Source organism: Nesoenas mayeri (assembly GCF_963082525.1).
Source record: "Nesoenas mayeri genome assembly, chromosome: 4".
Taxonomy (NCBI): domain Eukaryota; kingdom Metazoa; phylum Chordata; class Aves; order Columbiformes; family Columbidae; genus Nesoenas; species Nesoenas mayeri.
Window position 1 is genome coordinate 19,697,734 of NC_137540.1, and position 21,622 is coordinate 19,719,355.

General features: G+C 37.6%; 1 protein-coding gene across 2 annotated transcripts in view; it reads right to left on the bottom strand.

Annotated features, from left to right (window-relative positions):
* Positions 1-979: 979 nt before the first annotated feature.
* The window catches only part of INPP4B (inositol polyphosphate-4-phosphatase type II B), a gene marked incomplete at its 3' end in the record, with an annotated part of 269,087 nt that continues 248,444 nt past the window's right edge, over positions 980-21,622 (bottom strand). The window contains exon 25 of one of the 2 annotated variants that reach the window (XM_080343115.1): positions 980-1,112. In XM_080343115.1, coding sequence (XP_080199241.1) covers positions 980-1,112 — 133 coding nt within the window. Of the gene's footprint in view, positions 1,113-2,351; positions 2,527-21,622 lie in introns of those variants that run through there. The other variant, XM_080343114.1, reaches the window with a different exon arrangement.

The window sequence follows — 21,622 nt, forward strand, 5'->3', positions numbered from 1 at the left end:
TAAAGCTGATAGTTCATCCTGGTGTGTCTGCATACAGCATTACAAATTCCATATAAATCAGCTGCAGTGGCTAACTAGTCCTAATACAGTAGGTTACTCATAACACTTATCTTAGGCTCTATAAAAACACACATATTTTTATAGCCTAAAGGTACATAAACTCCTGTATATACAACTAATTTTCCCAATCACTGAAGAAAATTTAGTTTTAAGGGTTTACAGAAAACAGGAACAAGACAGGTCAAATTCAGGCCACCTTGCTTGAAGAATTAATCCCCCTGATTTCAATGTGATTTTTGTGAAAGTGAACTAAGTGGTGTTTGGTGGTGGTACAGAAAACCAAGAATGATACAGCCAAGTTAACGGCAAGGAACCAGAATGTAATAATTGAAATTGCAGACTGTAATCACTAAAAACATATTAAGTAGTTAACATGCTTATGTAAAGAAGCTACATGTAAATACCAAAATTATATTTAGCCCAGATATTAACATCTTTCATAAACCCTTCTGTGAAGGATTTAAACATTAGTGATCATGACCTTGGTGCTATGCTGGTTCCAGAAAACACTATTTCCAATAGCAAGAGACCCCTTAAATAAAATCTCAGGTTTTGGTTCAGAGTCAGAATGCCACCTTCCAGATTGCTAACTGTGTTCCTATAGCAAATGACATTTCCCTTTTTAATCTTCGATCAAACTACTCAAAAAACTAATTCCAGTTGGCTTATGAGTCATACTAAGCTTCAACTTCCCCAAGAAAAGTTGAATATATTTGGTTTTTAGAATATTCAGTCCATTGCTTCTTGATGATACTTCATAACAACTAACTGGAGGGGTTTTTTAACGTAAAATGATAAAACCTGATAAAAATAACACCTCAACTGGTTACACATTCCCAATTAATAAGTCATAGAGAGCCATTTTTATATGCACTAATTAGCATAGTGATATAAGTTCCTGATTACATTTTTGTTTAAATTAGGTGTCAGCTTTTCCATATGTCCCTTCTGGAGGTCTGTAGTACTTTGGGAAAGCCATCAGCTGTATCATGTTGAATGCATACTTTCTGCATTTGACATTCTTCTGTACATTCTCTATGCGGCATCCTTCTCTAGTGAAAGGGGGAAAAAGTACAACTTCATGAAACACAGAATAAATAAATATGCTTTATTTGTTCATTGCAGAGTTTCAGCAACAGTTGAAGTAAAAATAACAAAGATTCAACTCTACATTTTTGTTTTCCACAAGTGATGATACATCTTACAAAATTAAATCCAAGGCCAGGCCCAGTTACATTTATTGCCCTCAGAAATAGGTGATAAGATTTTTTTTCCCCCCTAATATATTTGCCCTTGAGGTTTAAAAAATGTAAATACTCTAATGATACATTTTATTTTAATTCCAGAAATATATTTGCCTTTTAAACTTCCTCATACTTTTTTTCAAATTGTTTACTATATATGTGAGAGTACACGTTGCCCTAAAAATGGGTATTCTAGGAATAAGGCATTTTATTAAGTCTGGCCCTAGAGATTTGTGAAGGAAAGTTTCATCTCTGCTTCATTTCCTGCATGTTCAGCTTTGCAATGAAAAAAGAAAGAAAGAAAAAAAAAGAATGGCTTTTCAAACAGCCCAGTCCAACTCTCTGCTTTATAAAGGAAGGATGTTTGTTCACATACAGTACAAAAGTCACAAGTGCCAAAGTGGTGCATCAAGACATAAACAGGACTCAGTTAAAAAGAATAGAAAAGTGTCTTGAAAGCAAAAGCAACTAAAGCAACAATTACAAACAGGTTAATTTCATTACAAAACAGAACTTACTCTATTCCATTTAGTTAGTTGACAGAAGAGAGTTAGTTGTAGCAAAGTAATAATCATTTGTTAAACAAAAAAGATCCCATCAGCTAGTAACCATGAAAGTAACACAATGGAAGTTAAATCTCACAAACCACCACCCTGTAATATTTGTCTAGGGGTTAGTCTGTGTTGTGCATTTTTTTTTTCATTTTTTTAAAAATTTTTTTCAGACTAATGACTCTGGAAAGAGGGATTCAAGCATTCAGGATTTCACATCTTCTTGTATACAGCGACAGCATTGTAAGTGGGCTTTCTTTGAGCTAATTACAGTGGGAAAGCTTTACCATGAACAGAAAGAGCAAATCAATTCACTCAATGCATAGTATACTTCTTAGAGTTCAGAAAAAAATAACGAAAACATAGTACATTTCAGACATTTGTATATTAAAGATGAATCCTTGGGGTCTGAGATTGTAGAAATAATACAGCATAATTCCTTTTTCTAAAGTTAGTTTGTTGCTGTTTGTAGAAAAGAAAGGAACACGAATGAAGTTTATTGATATTTGGCTAATAGCAAAGCAAGACTTAAAATAAGCCACACAACCAGCAAGTGTGAGCTGACAAGCAGCAAGGCGACAGGATAGAAGTGTCGAGAAGTTGGCTTGTTATCAGTTAGACAGCCTGTTTCGGGATCATCCGATTCATTCAGTGCTCCCTGGGTTTGTCTGCTGTTAAACAGGGGAAGTTAGGAACAAATAGAAGAGCATTTAAACAGCAAAGAAAGCCAACATGTAGGTATTTTGACAAAGTGAAACTATATAGCATAAATCTATTTCATCAAAATGGCTAAGTGCTTGCAATATATTTATTGTGTTCTACAATCAATATGGGAGGCATGAAGACTCAGTGGCCAGTACATTACTAAGACTGCTAGGTGCCTCAGAGTAGTATTCACAAGATTAAATAACTTAAGAGATGAGCTATACTATCAGTAAAATGAGCATACACACCAAACAGAAATTAAAAGAAAAAAATAGAGGATATAAAAAAACCAAATAAGCAAAGAAGAGATCACAAATATGTCACAATGCAACACTGACAAAATAGTGTCTCCATGATGTTCACAGGTTTTTCAGTCCTGCTTCATTATAATGAAATAAGCAGAAATAGAAAGGGCACGTGCTATTTTTTTTTTTTAAGAATTAACTATTCTAAAATAGTTTTAAATGCTGGTAAATTGACTTATTCAAAAATTCATCAGTGCTAGTGATTCAGTTTTGAAGTCAACAGCAGTTCTTTTTATTTAAAGGCTCACACTTACATTCCTGTGAGAAAATTACCTTGTACCTCGTTCAGTCAACTAGGAACTACCTGCCTACAGCAAAGTTCTACTCAAGCTACCTTCAAATGATTGCCTATCTATACTATTGTAGTCTTGATAGCTGCTCCACAGGTGGATTTATGTATACTTTGACTATACCTCTTTAATCCTGCTGAATTTACTTTCATTTGCATATGCTCAGGACTCTTTCCTTTGGATAATAGTGATAAGATTTTTGTTTTTCTATTTACTATGAATATTCTGGGATGAAAAGATAACTCTCCATTTTGCTCTGTGGATTAAACATCCAAATATAGCAGATTACAACACAGTGCTTTTTCAGATGCACATGTCCCAAGTATGTTGTTTTTTCAAGAATGAAAATGCTGGCAGACCATAAAGAGACTAGGGCAGCAAAGGTAATATCACACAGTCTCAGGTAAAATGAGAAGGGTACAGCTCTAATGCCACTCCAGCAAAGACAGCAGCAGCCACTTCATCTATCAGACAACCTGCTTTCTGACCTGTGTGTCAAAAGACAATGTTGAGTTTCTTGAGCCTGGATAGCAAGAGAGGTGCAAGAACTGCATTTAGGTGGGATCCTAGGAAAAGGGCTGACCAAAACCATTCTTTGCACAGTCTTCCTTTTAAAGAAGACTTCCAAAATACACTTAATTTCTTTCTTTGAACATTCAGTCTGTATGTTACACTAATAAAGACAATCCATACTATTTTAAACAGCAAAATTAAAGATAAAAATTAAAATCCCTAATATCTGAACCTAGGTCAAAGCAATTACTGGTGCCAGTGTGCCTGCTGCTTTTGGTCTATACTTTTGAAGTGTCCATGGATAGAATGCAAACACTATTTTTGACAAAATACTCTCATAAACTGTCAAGGAACAAAGCTAACTGTATGTTACGTTGGCCTTGTCAACACTGTGGCTTACATGGAAATAAGTAATTCTCTGTTCTGTACTGGACCACCCAGCTCACACCTTTGTCTCAGGGTCCACCTCCAGAACATCATTCCCCTTCTGTTCACAATGGCAATGTTATAATTTGTGATCAGTTGTGAGGACTCAATGTATTGCTCTTTGTTAATGTTGTCCTTTACCATATATTTCTGTGTACTTTAGAAAACACATTACTTGCTATTTTTCCTTTTCCTTTCTTAATCTCCACAGAATCCCACAATTCTGCCTCTTCAACTCCTTTGCACTGTTCCCTCACCCTTTTTCTACAATTTGAGGTGAGCCTGCTCGTTTCAGCTTACCCCCGTGATGCCTAGAGTTGAGAGTTCTAGTGCAGCCCTGAGTCCCTCCTGTTCCTTCCCAATCCCAGAGCCATGGGTGCTTTTGGACTGTCCTGATGGGTGTCTTCCATCCCAGACTTCACATGTGCACCTTTCTGAAAAGATCTATCTGGGCAGCAACTAAGTTTGGTGTTCAGCAAGTGTGTGCAGCCACTGCATTAGCCGCTGTCAGGTACTTCACTCCGGAGAGCCACAGCTTTGCACACCAACAGCTTACTCCAAGCAGGCTGAGTGACATGCTTGTGGGCAGCCCCTATGGGAATGAACCCTCCTACTTCTGTGGTGTGCCCTATTTTGTTTTGCTCCATATTTCATTGACAGTGTGACTGTCTTTTATCTATGTTGCTACAAGCCCCATTAGCATCAGTGAGTTTTACGTAGATGTAATGATGGAAATACAGATTAAAGCCACTTGTTCTACTATTTTTTTTCAATAGAAAAGTCTACAGTACATTTGTTCTTTGATATGCTGAAAAGAATGATCAGTGTCTTTCAACATAAAAAGTACTATCTTACCCCCAGGAAAACCACAGTGAACAGCTGATGCACAGGGACTTCTGTACCACAAATTAGTCACATCACTCTATACGTGATTCAATAAGACATCCTCAAAATAGAGCAAGAGGATCCAGCTCCATTATTAGCTACCTAAGAACAGGCTGAGCAGAATACCTAAACATGCTTTTAATTTAAGAGGAATATTTGATCACGGCCAGCTGCCTTGCTAAGCTCTGCTAATACTTTTCAATGCACTGCAGTGACAATGTCTTCTAACATGTCTTAAAGTGTTCTCCGCAGTGACTAATGTACCTAGTTAAACAAAGCGAGGCCTTATACTCAGCTGTCAGTAGTGTGACAATTCTGCTTCCCCTGGCTCATCAAAACCCGTAGAAGTTTTACTGCAAACAGCATGAATCCAGCTGGTGCCATGTCAGCTGGATTTATTTGGCTTCTGACTGACACTCAGTTCAGCCAGAATGGAGCAGTATCTGACCTTATTATGGTGTGACGGATAGCCTTAGTTTTAGATGCTCTTTCTATCACAAACCATACTCTAAGAGTTCCGCACTCACACCAAAGGGCAAAGACAACAACTCTTAAAATATCCAGTAAGTCTGTATTTCTCACACACACACAATTTTAATAGGAATAGTGAAAGCTTCTAAATCCGTAATACAGTCACGAACAGCTCTCTATCCTATAGTACTTTTTTATTCGTTTAGTTTCAAACTGTTCATTTGAGGCTTATAACAGAGCACAAATACATCATAACAGCCAAGGGTGTTGTAAGTTTAATGAGGATATAACCATTTCAGTCTGCCTTCTATCTCACTTGATGTTTTATCATCTTAAACTCCTATTGGGATAATGCAGCATGTCTATCACATGAGACAAAGGCAAAACAGCAGGTATTTGCTATTGCCTTTTAATTCAGATGATAAATTGTTTGAACCTCTAAGCAGTGGAGCAGAGATAATGAAAATAGCATGAGGGAAGAAGATGCCTCACAAGAGTCCTTATAAAGTCAAGCAACACCTACGAGGGTGCACTCTAGCTCTTGATTATCAGTCACACTGCTCAGCCAGCCCTGTACAAGAGTTTGGAGGAGACACATCTTAACACTTTGGGATATATGCTTCTCTTGTTAGACCTTTTCTAGCTCCAGCTATTAGCATTACTGGAAATGCTAAATTGTCCTAAAGCAGTGCTTCAGGTAGTACAGATAGGCAGCTTTCTAGCAACACAAGGATCTCATGTGCTAGCAGTTACTTCAGTCTGAATTCGTGCCTTATATCACATGCACTTTGGGAAAATTTTCCTTTTTTGCAAACAGACTCAAGCAAGCAGTTTCTGGGCCTTCCGAGTTTTTCTTGTCAAACTCCAGTGCTGACACAGAAAAACGGCAAAAGTGAGATGTTTCTCTTTAATCCCTTCCAAAACAGCAGCAAAGATGAGAAATAAATATCTCAGCCCAGTCCTGTAGGATTGCTGAATCAAACCAGAACTCAGAAAAAAACATAAGGGAATACTGGGCAACAGTCCTTTATGTTGTTGATACAATGAAGCTTCAAATAGAAGGGATTGCTAACAGCTCTCAATCTTACACAATTTTGCCTGTTTAACCTGTTTGGTTTGGTTTTGTTTTAATTTAAGACTATCACAATCCAGATCTTTTAAGAAGTAGCTTCTCTGCTTCAGCTTCTCAGCTTCTCTTCAGCCCTCTCAAAGATTTTAAACAGAATACTGTCTGCTTTTTAGAGTGAAAGCAGATTAATTTCTACATTATACATATTACTACCATTAACCGAAATGCTTCAGAGAAAAAGCAACTGTTTTAACACACAGCACTACATTTCTAGAAAGTAGCCTTAACTTTTTCAAAAGGGAAAGATGAGATCCTTGTGAACATCTCCTGGCCATTATCAAGATGCTGCAACACGACATCTGGAAAAATAAAATGTGATTGAGAAGGAAATAAATATCTCAGCCCAGTCCTGTAGGATTGCTGAATCAAACCAGAACTCAGAAAAAAACATAAGGGAATACTGGGCAACAGTCCTTTATGTTGTTGATACAATGAAGCTTCCAACAATTTGCAAAAAAACCCAAAAAATGTTTCTGCATTTTTTTCAAAATGGAAGGTATAGAAAGGGAACCAGAGAAATTTTCTGTATCCGTGACCTTTACAATAATGATTTTTCTGATTCATACTGTTGTCAATAACTTACAAGTTTTCTAGATCACGTTAAATAAAAGATGCTAAAAATCCATTTTTGCTGCTCTACTCTGATTCAAAACAATGAATTGGTACTACTGAAAGTGAAGAGTGGTCTCATATCTAAGAATACTGATTAATTCAGTCAGTGATCTGGAGAAAGCTGCTGTTTAAACATACATCAACAATACAAACAATCTAATATGTTTATCAAATTGTCTTACTAACCTCCTCTTTTTGTTTTACCTTTTGTACCACAATTCTTTTCCCTGTTCTTTTTACTTTTGTCATCATCCTCTATTTCCCTACTCCTCCCTTCTCTCCCCTGTTTGGTTATAACATGTTAATTTTCCAATGTCATTAATTAAAAAGTAAAAGGGAGAACACATCATATAACATGGGGCTTGTCCACTAAGTTTGACCAAGCAGCAGATTCATGATGTAACCATAATGACATGACACATAGATCTTGAAAAACAGTTAATATTCCCAAAAAACAGCAATTTGGGATTTTTGTGCTCAAAACAATAGCAGTGTTACTATGGGTCCTCTGTTTGTCCAGAAAGTGAGACTCAATTTTGAGAAACTGGCCAGAAACAGCAGGGTGCTGGAGGCTCAGCTGTGGTCACAGGCCACCATAGTTCAGTAATGAGGAATAGATTAGTCAACGCACTCTTCTTGCAGTAATACTTAATAAGAGGCAGGAAGACGCTTTCCGTGCACACAACCACATCCAGGAAAACCCTATTATTTTATGCAATTGCATACATGGATACTTTGGAAGGAATGGTCAAGTTCAAATTCAATTTCCGCAGTTACTGTCTTTCCCTCTGCTATATACATGTTCTCATTAAAGTAAAACTAATTAAAAGTGTCAAAATTTCCCACCAAGTTTTATCAGTTTAGCTATTATTGGATTTCCCAGGTCAAGTGAAAGAGAGGCACATCCCACAATCACAGCCAACAAAACAGCACAACTCACTCCTGTTCTGGGCTGCGGAAACATCTCCCTCCAACCCTGCTCTGCAGCATCCTTCTTTCTGAAGTGACAATGTGGATTCTTACATTTGAAGCATGTATCCACAATTTATTCTCTGCTTATATGTCCTCTTCTAGATTAAGAGGAAGGCACTAAGTTAATTCTGAAACAAAATTTAAGAAAATACCCATACTTACAAAAAAAAAGTGCAGCATGTGCTTATCTATGGTTTGCTAGCGTGCAATGATGAAACATCAAATCACCATTTGTTTATTCACATGATGACAGTCTAGTAACAATAAAAATAGCTCCCAAGTGAGGTATTTTGTTACTTACCAAAATTAGAGAATACAGCTAGAGCTCAATTACTGTTTGCCATATAATAAATTTCCTGAAAGTACAGTACAGGTGAACTGAGTTCAGTTTATGACATCAGACCATGACTGACAGTTTCAGCCCAGTAAGGTGGAGAATCTAAGACAAATAATTTGACTTCTTGTTTATGAATGCAATTTTTGTTTCAATATTGGTCTGCACTGGAAGAAGTCAGAAAGAAAATGCTAGAATATTAAACACTAGGTTTTTTAGTTTCTTTAGACAGCATTTCAGATAGATCTGAAAAACAGAAAGATGTCCAGCTTGGTATCTTCTGTCCTAAAACTGCTGGCTCACCAAAGAGCAAAAACCCTACTGTTTGTCCATGTTTACTTTTAACATATCATTAACTCTAAAGAAGAGATGAAGGTGCAGCTTCAAGCTTTATATCTAATATGCACAAACCATATGCTATTTAATAATAGACATCTGCATCAGTCTTAGTCTCAACACCTCAGAAATCTCTGCTGATTGCAATAGAATTAATATTTTCCTTTGTGACTGATACAGAACACCTGCAAGAATGTTTTTTCCCCTGACATTAAGGAGTAACTATGGGATAAAATAGTAGCATTTACAAAATTCATACAGTGACAAAATAATAATAAAAATAAACAAAACATTCCAGTTAGAAATCACAACCCATTTACCTCACTGATGCTTTTAAGATACCTACACGAGCACTTTAAACTCACCTGCAGCAGTTGCCCCCCACTGCAGCAGAATAACAAAACCAAGTTCACATTACGTGCCTGTGTCCTCCTATCTGCCAAAAGAGATTGCCAACCAGAGGCCACTATATGGGAACAGTCCCTTGGTTTTGCAAACTCCCAAACTGCCCATGAACCACCTAGAAGAGTGCTAAAATCTACTAAAATTATGGCAGGAAACATGTAATAATTTCACTGTATTAAAAAAAATAATAAAAATCACTGAGATCGTGTCCTAGAAATAACCTCCAGTGGCTTTTACTTTTTAAGTATAGACAGAGACTTCAAGTCTTGCAAAGTCATTCTGGTAACTGTGTGAGAGATTAGCTTCAGAACTGAGGAATGATGGGTTTGCAAGAGAGTTGCTTCTTTACCTGTCAAGACAGCTGAGTGGGTTTTGAAACATTATTTTCACCTCTATTATACCCCAAGTAAAGGATTTGCTGTTTCATTCTATTAAACTATTTACCAATACCGCTGTGCAGTATTACACATCAATTCTACAAAGGTTTCTGTTTTTATCAAAAAGATATAGTTCTAATAATCTTCCCAGACACTCTTATATAAAGTATTTGGATTACATATATGGGACATTCTCAGGACAAAATTGCAAAATCTTCCGTGACAAACTTCTTTTGCAAAGTTTGAAATTCAATCCAACTTGCAACCAATATCAAAGCAAACGTGATCTATGTCTTTGTGCAGGAAAACAATCGAACAAAATAAATACAACCAACCCACAACCCCAATCTCAGGTTTCTTAGTGATCTGAGCATGCGTGAAATAATGATAACCGCATTCTTCAAGTAAGCTCTGAATACACAAGACATTTCCCTACCATAAGGTTACGGCACTCGTATAATTGGCCAGTGAGTCACACTTATTTCCACTCTCTTTCTGCCATAGCAAGGGGGTTTTTACCAAGGGTATGATTATACATTTAGCTCACATAGCACAGAGAAACATGATAAATTTTCCCTTTCATATGTCTAATCAGGTTTTAAATACTTTCTGTTGATCATGAAAAATTTTATGAATCAACTCTTTTCTTTTGGCAAAGATTTTTTTTAGCCTTTTTTTCCCCACAGTGAAGATAAGTGGCAAAGCTGACTTAAGCAGCAGAAAAGGCTTGCTGTACAACTAAACAGTCATGCATGAAGAATGATGCGTAAAAACTGACACTGATTTCTAGATGTTCAAATGTATGGGTAGGATGACAAAAAGTGAGAGAGAACTGTTGGTGTAAACTGAGTATTACTTTGTTTCATTTGTAATTTGGATCATATTAAGTAAGGATGGTCTTGAACAGCAATCAGTATAAATTTGAATACTGTGTTTTATACCCACAATTTCAGTATATTAAAGGAAGAATGTGACTACTTCTGATTTATGACACCAATTCACATAACCTCTTTGTGGGATTAAACAATGGGTGAGACATAAAATAAATCATAGAAAATACCTGAAAACTATTCTTCCATTTCAAGTAAATAATGCCAGTTCTTAAATTACTTTCAACCAACATACTATTTTTTTTTAAACACAAAACCAGTTTGAGATCTGATCTGTTCTGATCTCAAGCATTCTTTGAGTGCCAGTATCACACCCAATATGTGGGTGTATTAAAGTAAGGCAAGTTAAGTGCATGTGTTGATTCCTTGATCACAAAAGATGCACCTAAACCTGATTCCAGCTGGTCCACAAGTATTGGTACCAGAAGCACTACACATGGCAAAGTCAGCTCCCCTACTTCGGCCATTAACCAAAGCCACCTACCCAAAAATGCACAGGCAGGGATGCAGACTGCAGCAATCTGGAGATAGCACCCCAACAGTCCTATCAATCAACCACCTTCTCTTTTCTTTGGCTGGTTGATTTTAATCATAACTAAGTTTTATAAAATGCAAGCAACCTCCTAATTGAACCCCAAATGCACTACTTCCACTCACACCCTTCAGAGGAAATGACAGGGCTGGGCTGAAACTCTCATGAAGTGTCTTGAAAACATTTGTTTTCTTTTCTGCTAACAGATATTATAGAGAGACTTTGAAGAACAAATCCTTTCTATGGAAAATTAAGAGAGTGGATGTGACTGTTTTCTCTGTACTTGTTTTCATTTAGTATTGATTTAGAAGACGGCCAAAGTTTTTTGAAGCCTGTTCAGAGAAGGGAGTATTTTTCTTCCCCAAGTAGCAAGGAGGAAAACTGAAGCTGAATTTTTTAAACAACATATCTGTATATTTTTCTAAGCTTTTTCTCTTTGTTTGTTGCCACCACTCACATTTGTAAGGTAAAGTTTACGTCAAATGCTGCTGTAGGTTTTTCAGCAAATTTCAAACATACTCTTCCAGTTCCCTTCATCATATCTCATATTAGCATAGACCACCACTTTCTAGGCAAAAATAGCACTGTACTGATGAAGAGAGTGAAGCGATGAAAACCAATACAGTTTTGCTCCTACAGTTTCCAGAGAAAATGACCTTTTGAAGATTTGCAGTTGCTACAGACAAAAGATTCCATAAGCAGTGTGTTTAGCTTCTGCATCCCTAAGCCTTTGTTAGCTGCAAGGAATAACCAGATTATAACATAGGGGCAAATACCTTCCTCTCCATAATAATGCTACGTTTTCCTTAGTGTTACAAAGAAATTACGGACTTGATTTGGCCCAGTGCAGTCATAGTAATTAACAGTTTGCCAAAGATCAAAGATGCAGCTCTCAGCACTTGCTCTATAAACTACATTCAGGACTTCTCAAATGGAAGAGTTTGCTACACTGGCAGCATCACTTAACTAAGAAATAAGTCACTGACAGATGAAAAAAATGCTAATTTACTTCTTGACCTGAATTAAATTATCAAATATATTTATTTTATTTCCCTTATTTTGTATGCTGAAAGGAAAACACTTCAAGAATCACTTCAGGAACACATTCTCTCATGGTGCTCCCACTTATAAAGTTGCTAAATTTTCCAGAAAAACCCTGTCTTTTGAAATAACTTCAGTATCCCTAGAACACAACACTGAATGAGATTGTGCTAGTGGCAATTTCAGCACATCCTATTTGACACTCTAAGAATGCAGTTCTCACAACCCAGTCAAGTCTGAAACATTAATCCTGTTATTACTCATGTTCCTGGTCATGTTTTTAATCACTACAAAAACCAGTAAGGCTCATTCACATGCTTGGAGTATTTGGCTTGAAAAACTGAGCCAGAGGCCAAGAGTTGAACAGAAAAATCTACAGTGGAGCCAAAAAGCACATAGGTTGTTAATGAGAAACACTTCATCCCCCAAATGCCCATGACAATGGCAGGACATAAGTAATTCTGCTTCCCTTTTAATTTCTAACAAATGCTAATGCCCTTCAATTATCTTGTAACATATGCCACATTAATGTCATGGGGAATGACGCTGCCTGTCCACCCAGGGAGATGTGTCAGCAGTCACAGGCCTCTCTAGAGTTGCTCATGGCCAATTAAATACAAAAAAGTGCAGCTACCTACTCTGATCTGAGGGGGTTGCTGTTCTCCTTGTCCTTTGGTTAATGCGTGGTTTCAGTGGCTGTGGGACAGCACTTACAGGCTTCTAGTAACTAAACAACTTCCCTTTCTAGCATACATTTACCACACCAGTAGGATCACAGCAGATACCAAGACTTTCAGACTGCTTGAATCATCCTCTGCTGTGAACATAAATACATGTGGACAGGTATATAATGTTCTTTTTTAAAATATCTCAACCATTCTCATAGTTTTACTCTCAATTAACCTTTACTAAAAACTAAATCAGCTTCACATCATCTCACTGGAGCCCAGCCGACACATGGAAAAGAGGCTGGAACCACGCTTGTCTCATTTTATTACTATTTAATTCTGTGTTAGTTAAAAATAAATTCTGTAACGTGCCATTAGTTCGCTGCTACTGACAGCTTAAATACAATCAAACAAATACAAAAGCTGAAATTAAACAGCAAAAGTAATTTTTAAAAATTATCACTGCCAAGCTACAGGCTTCTCTTGTTCTCTGATTAAGACACACAGGGGGCAGAGTTGGCTTGTGCACAGTTTATCTACCACTAGATTAGTACTACCATCCCTCCTCTCTTAAAACACAGTTAAAGCAAACAAGTAGCAGAAGGGCTCTAAATGAGTTTCACTCAGTTTTGCTCTTTGCATGAGTATTTAAGGATGGCAGATACAAGATGCAAACACAGCTCAAAGCATGTGAGTGCAGGCCAGCAAATGCACTTGCCAGTTGAGTATGCACATCAATGCAGACAGAATACTTCAGTGTATGAAATAATGACATTTTCCCAGAGATGGTATATTGTAATGAAATGCATACAGAACACTGTAGAAAAATTAAAACATGATAATCCATCCTAAAATGGAATTACTTACAGATACTGGAAATTTCAGTGGAAAAATGACAGTTTTACATTGGGCCAATAATGTTCTCTTGAGTTCTGAATAATTAACGACTGAAGAAGTCACAGGCAACCTGAGGGCAAGGACAGACTTCTCTACCAAACTTTTGCTTCCCTAAAGAGGAGATATTTTATGTAGAAAGCTTCCTCTCCCTTTCATTCAAAGGATTAACTGCATATTTTTACTATGGAAAAATAGCCATGAGTAAGTTCTTTTGAAAAAGTAAATACCTCAAATCACAATGGTGGAAAAACTAGCACAACATTTACTGAAACACTGGAAAAGTCTTGGGGGGAAAAAAAAAAATCTATTTACTTAAAATGGTTAAATAGTTGCGGAATTCATAGTGTTTCCAAAATTATGTAAGCTCAAAGTAATTATGTTCAGAAGAGTTGTCAAATTAAAAAGTTCGCCACCAATATATATAAACAGCAGTTTAGGATAATGGCATTTGTTTGTAGCTGAAGATTTTACTCAGGTAGAAGCGCTGGGAAAATTTGGTCACTTCATGTAATGCAATAGAGCTAACCCAGAGTGGTGAGTCTTTGGGTCTTTAGGACAAATTTAGAAGCCCAGGCTTCCCATATGTCTACAGAACATCCACAGAATGCCTTGAGAGACCTTAAATTGGGTGGTTAACCAGCCTTCATGGTGTGTACTGGGAATCTGAATTCTTAACCTAGATATTCACACCGTAAGTATCTGAAGTTTTACGATAGAAACAGCTTGTTATGAGTGCTGCAATGAATTCAAAGGGCTTTGGGAAATATTTCTCCAATGGTTAATTGACCAATGTTTCCGCCCCCCCCCACCACCACCACCTTTACAGACTTTACAGGTGCCAGCCCATACTTGTGCTACCAGTGTATCATTTACAAAATGAACCCCGCAAGCCTCAGATTTTCTTTCTAGCACCATAAATACAGTCCAACACAATGGTTAAGAACACAGACTTTCAAGCTCACTTGACTGCAGACTATTTTTAAAGGGCAGTCTTGATTTTCCTCTGTAATGCGAATAAAAGAAAAAAGGTTTATGAGCAAGTGATTGTCTATTTTTGACTGTTACGATGTGGTACAGAACATTAAGCTTTGCAACAAGATTAAATGTCTTTTCATTTCTCTTCTGGCATTCCATACCCAACAGAGTATGGATAGCAAGTTTTTATTTTTGCCATAAAGGATCATTTGACTTTTTCCTCCCCATCGTAGTGTGTATTTCATTTAATAAACTTTATAATAAAAAGACCACTACTAAAACTACTTTGCTATTCAAGGATTACAATTCAGAGAGGGTTCATTTAGTTCCATTAGCTTTAACATCTGTGTTTTAAGTTGGAGATAGCTTCAAAAGTAGCTATTGAGGTAATACATTGCTTCATTTACAAAGGAAATTGGATACTTAATGCATTTCACAATGCAGCAATAATAAAGTGGTAGTATTTGCATAAAGTAGCCCACAATAACAGCAGGTGTTGGTCCTATCTGGGAAAAAGTCTTTTGACTTCTACTGGCCCAGAGTGGGCTCCTTAGCCCACCTGGTTACATGTTACCATAGGGATTGGTCAAGTCCACACTATAGAAAGCCACATTTTGGAAGGTTTCTCACCTCATCCATCCCTAGAGAAGCCAAATACATGGAGAGAAGATGCTTTTCAATTTAACTCATTGCCTGGGCTCTTAGTGCAGAACAGACCGGCCAGCAAGGACTGATCCCAGCAACACAAAGATCCACATTCCCTTCCATGCTTGTGATATGGCAGGTGCGTCTGCTTGGGGCAGGGGACGGGACAGCAAACACCAGAGACCTCCTTCTGATAGCATATTTCTAGCCAGTGTTTGTTGGTGCATTTCCTTTGACTTTGCCAGAGCTATTCTAGTTTTATTGCAGATAAGGCTGTTTGTTGATGAGTATATTAAATGGATGTGGCACAAACCAGTATTTTAGAAAAGACATACCTGTCCAAATTCACATATGTGGGAGACAGTGCAGACGGGATTGTGAAACATGTTCGTTTTACTTTCCAAATGGTTTTAACTATTTGAATCAATCTCTGTTTCAGAGGATCAGTCTCTTTGTCTTACTCATTGTTTCCAAGAATTATCACATCATGATAGCCACCACGATTACATTTTCTTCTTTTGGATATGTATTTTAGGTGGCTCTGATTCAAACCTAAGAGCTGAATTGTAAGTGTTCTTACTATATTAACTGTAACAGCAAGCAAAGCAGAAAATTTCAGTTTTTAATCCACTCAAGAGACAAACATTTTCAGTGCAGAGGCATGTCTGGAAAATACCTGTACTATGTCCAAGCACTTGTATAAACATGCAGGACATAATAACTATAAGTTCAAGTTCATTACAGCCTCATTTCAATTTTTACCTTGGAATTAAACTTAAATTGAGAATGAAATTAATCTTGTTATCCCTATTGTGCTGTACAGAGGAAGATTCTTTGTGACAGCAAGAAGAATGGCCTTTGAGACTGAAAACAGAATTTGAGATAACTATGTCACAAAATCTAAAAAAATTCAGCTAAGACTACAAATACCTTTCTAGACTACTGTGTTATGCTTGCTCAGCACCCTCCTACCAGCGAATACTCACTGTCTGAAAGTGAGAAAAGGGGTCTGATTTGAAAAATGCTACTACACTCAAATTTCATTATCCTCCCTGAAACACCAAGAGCAATAGCTCTATTGCATTACATGAAGTGACCAAATTTTCCCAGCACTTCTACCTCAGTAAAATCTTCAGCCACAAACAAGTATCTTCACCTGAAGATAGTAAAGCTACAAGGCAAGACAGAACTTGAAGGTCTCGGGTCTTTTAACTGAATTGTAATTGCCAGTCAAAGCATACGAAACAATTAGAAACCACAGTGATACAGGGATTAAGTACTCTAGAAACTGTTTGTGGTTTAAATATTTGTAAATATTATATTTTGAAAATTCATTTCATGAATTTCATTTCACATCATAAAGCAGCGACACGTGACAAAATGAAATGCACCAGTTCCTACATTTCTACATTTTCTCTGACTATGCTTATGTGCATGTTGTGCACTATACCACACAGACCACCATACTCAGGAAGCAAAACTTGGCTGTATGCAATGTTTTACCTTGTCAAAGCACGACTAGAAGGTGATTTCAATCTTCTTTAGCCAGAAACATACTTTACTGATTTTTAATCTAATCTAATTTTATTTAAAAAAATCAGTAAAATCTATCAGATTAAATAATAAAAAAAAAAAAATCAGTACAATATTTTTCTGGCTAAAATTATACAAATTACAGTTAGCCAGACAAAAATCTTGGTTACAAAAAGTACTCCACTATTTCTGTAGAGTCAAGTAAACAAGAAGTGTGAGACCACATCTAACCTAAGGCTTCATGAAACAGCATAATTTTTCCCTCGAAGAAAGAGCTGAAGGAAGTTTCAACAAGAACACAAGACAGTATCCTACAGAATGGAGCAAGGCAGGTAAATTGGGGAAAGTCAATCCTACAGAAACAAACCCAACACCCCTCTAGTTGCTAGCACCTCTTGGACCACTTCCACTGCACAAAAGGGAAAACAAACAGCACAGCATCAGCCTTACAAGCACTAGCTCACTTTAAGAATGAATCCAAGCAGCATCTTCGCGTGACAAATGGTGTTATTCTGTGTAACAGAAATGTCAAACTATATTTAAAGCAACTGTCTGCAAATTTGCTGATAATACCATTATAGCAGCAAATTTTTACAGAGAAAGAGGATGCAGGGAGAGACTTTCTCCCCGAGGCAGCGCTGCAGTAGGAAAGCAGGAAAGGCCTTTGGTGGGTGTGATGTTGAGGGGGCACTGTTCAGCAGCACTCGGGCAGTTCACACACCCCTGGGGCAGCAGCCGGGGGAAAGAGGCTGTGACTGTGAGTGTGATACAGCAGTGTGAACCCCAGTAAGAAACAGTGGGGGGGAAAAGAGAATTGCTAACGTGCAGAAGAGTGAATGTCAGTAAGTCACTGAACCTGATAAGCATTGCTATTGAACATTCAAGTACAGCAACACAACTGTTATTTAAAATAAACCGCACAATTAGAAGAGACTCTGTTTAAGACAAAGTAGATTCAAATTCAATTTCCAACAAAGGAAAAGACTGTGTGGTCATGAGTGAGTTGACATCTCTGTATCATCTGCACTTTTCAGAGGGACAAAAGTGGCACAAGTGCACTTATTCATCTCACCTTCTGCTTGTCAATTATAAGCTTTTTGAGTCAAGAACATCTGACATTAAGTGTTTGAGCACATCTGCTCAAATCTCAGCTCTTGACCTACTTTGAATACATTTAACTAGTGCTTATTAAATGAAAGGCATTTAGTGCACAATGCAGCTCACCATGTTAGCGGTTGCTACATGGGTGAGAAGGTGGAGAATGCAACACAATTAAGAAATGATAAGGTATTAGAAATCTCCACATTTTCTTCAGGAAACAAACTCGTGTTGCATCTTTTTTATTGTAAGATCTTAAATGAGAGAGAAATCTTAGAAATACCTAGCAACACAAAGTAGTAGCAACAAAGACGTGGGATAGAGCATATTCCAAGTAGATACTGATGACAACAAAAAACACTGAACATATCAGACATTTTAAAACTCATGAATAAATATTATAACGAGTCAAAGCAGACTCTTCTGGAATTCCAGAATCAATTCATCGACCTTTGAGATGGAGATATTATTGTAACTGCTTGCCTTTAAAAGGCACTGTGATGCTACTTCGATAATTTCAAAACCAGCCAATAATGCCTTTGACATAGTGCCAGTTTAGGCATTTTTATTAGCTTTCCTGAGGCATTCAATGTAACAGCCATTTTATTAGCTGAAATCAACTTAAAATAGAGGTCATGCTACTCTTGGTTTAACTGAGCTAAAATGATAAAATAAAATTAAAACCAAACAAACCCCCCACCAACCAAAAAAGCAAAGCCAAACAAAAAACCACAAACAAACCAACCCACACAAAAACCCCCCACAAAAACTACACTAGAAAACCCCACAGAAATAAAAAGTCGTCGTCTCCCCCCCCAAACCAAACCACCTACCAAAACAGACTGAAGGCATTGGTTTTTATTTCCTGTCTGAAATGCATTATGAAAAACATTCCACAACAACCTACTGTGGACACTCCCATCTTATCACAAAATCACAAAACAGTTTGCTGGAAGTTGTTCAGCAAAACTTCCCGTTGCTGATTACTTTGTATTCTGTAGATGACCCACTGCCAACAGTTATGAATGAGTTAAAAATGGATTTAAATTAAAAAACAAACAACAACAACTTCGGAGCAGTGAGGAGTGATTTTTGCAAAATGCATAGCAAACTTAACATTATTTTGACAGGAATTATACAGTTTCATCAGTCTTGCTAGTTTACCCAAGACACAAACTCTTAATCAGATGATCTTAGAGCAAGATCTTTGTTATAAATATGTGACCAGACTGCCCCTTAATACTTTCTTTTTTTTTAGTAATTATTCATATCTGACAATGCTGACTGTTGACTGGGGCAGGTCTGTGGCTGAGGAGATAATTTTTGGTTTTTATAAAGCAAAGGGTAGCTCACTGATCTGCTGCTGATAATAATTAGCTGCTGTCTTTTTAGTCCCTCTTCCTCTAGAAGCAAAGGTTACATGGTAGTGCTTGCTGTGAGGGGAAGGAAGATGCATCTGGGTATATCCTCACAACCTTTGCACACATTGAGTTCGGCTAAGTTCAAACGAGGAATGATAAACCTCAAAGATTTATGTTCATACTGGTGTAAGGAAATACACAATCAAGCTGCAGAGAAACATTGCCAAAGTGGGGGGCTGTAGCAAGAAATACAAGTTGCTTATACATCGGGAAACCTGTTATGATGAATGAGAGGAGCTGAAAGAGAAGGAGATCCCTTATAAATGCCCAACCACTGAAAAACTTCAGTTGGGCCTCAGACAATCATTCCCCAAGAAAGTCTATAAGACATGAAAAGATACAGAAAACTTCTAACCACCCTAAAAAGAGACAAAAACCCGGTTTCATGCTTCTTCACTGAGCTAACTACATGAGTATGGTAAGCTTCAGTCCTGTCCATAACAGTATTTATAGTAAAGTTACAAGTGTTGGTAATATTTCAGGAGTTATTGAATTACCCTCCAAAAGCACTATTTTCTCTTTTAAGGAATAAAAGGGAAAGGCTACAAACAAATGAGTAAAAAAAAAAAAAAAAAAGAACAACGATACCCCTAATGTCACAATACTATGAAACCTTTTACACAAGGCTAAATGAAGCTTCTGAGTACCACAGGCAGAGGTATCTCTTCCCCCGTTAATAGGCAGCCTAACTAGGAGCTGGGTCATATACCCCAAATATTCCAGCTCATAACAGAAGTTTCAGGGAGCAGTGATTCCCTTCCCACTCCCTGACCTCCTCAGTCTATGGGACTTAACCTTGGTTAAGCCTTGCTTGGGATCCCAGGACCCTGCACACATAGAAACTCTACTCCAGCACTTTCCTGGGGCATTAGGAGCACCTCCAACAGAGGAGAAAAGCCAAGTGCTTCTCCTGCTGCTGGAAGACAACACAGACATGGCAACATCCAGGTTGGGACAGATGCACAGCCAAACCAGTGCCCAGTGATGCTGGCATCAGGTATGTTCAGAATCACAATACAACCACAGCACCACTAAAGTCTCAGGGTGGCAGAAACACACTTTAACTGGAATTAACCACGGAGTGATTTGGCTGTGCATTTTAGGAGGACTCCAAACTCTCCTTTGCATTAACTCCCTTATAAACACATAGTTCCTATTCATACAGATTATAATACAGGCTTAGGCTATTAAGAATGCAAGTTCCCCAAATTATCTCCCAAATTTATCATAGAATGATCCAGAGAACAGGATAGCGATATTCTGGCTCTGGTTTTGGGGGTAGTTCCAGTCAGCTACAGATAACATCATGAAAGTAGGAAATCCATAATAAGGGCATAATAGTCCAGATGGGAACTCATTTGGTCATGCCAGTGCAAACAGCTACCAGAACTTGGACTGCAAGGAAACACTGGGAGACGTGTTGCTGCGAGGTACGCCAGTGCAGGTCTGCCAGCGGTTGCTGTAATGAGGAGGACACTGTTACGAAATGTCACCATACCTGAGCTATCACAGAAAGTAACAATAAGAATCCACTACTAAATCTCACTCCTAAACTGAGCTGAGCAAAACTACTGCCAAAGGAGTTCCTCAAAATATCACACACTAACGCGATGCTGCAGGAGAGAATGAAACAAGGGAATGCTCACTGGAAAGAGGAAATAGAGCAGCAGACTGAAGGAAAAACAAACAAACTCCAATGACTACAAACAAAACAAACAAACAAAAAACCACCACCACAAACAACAACAAACAGGGAGGTTATGGAAGAAAACTGGAAGAGGGATGCTGGAGGATGAAGAGATGATGATTGTTCAAGGAGGGAGCATTCCTACAAAAGAAACTAAGTTGGATGAAAGGATTAAGGGAGCCTAAAATGAGAGCAAAAATAGACCTAGAAATGTCTGTTATCTGCTCCATACATAAGCCGACTGGAGCTATAAGCTGTAAACTATAAGACAAACACTGCATTGTCTTTCTCCTGAAGAAATGTAGAAACTTCTATGACAAAACAACTTTGCCAGAATAGCAACTAGTTGCTACTATTCTCTGTGTCCCCTCCAACTTCTCTACAGTCTGCATGTGGCTGTGACTGCAGGAAAAAAGTTATGAGTTGTTACAGCCCATGTTATACTATTCTGAGAATAATACAGTTTTAGAGGCAGATAAATTCTTGAAAAGATTGAATTTGTGATAATTCTAACCAGCTATTGTATGCTATTACTACCTGCTTATTCTCATTTCCTGTTCTCATCTAAATTTTAGGCTTGGCAGTGTTGCTTTTCCTGAGAGATTTAGCTGCACATGAAT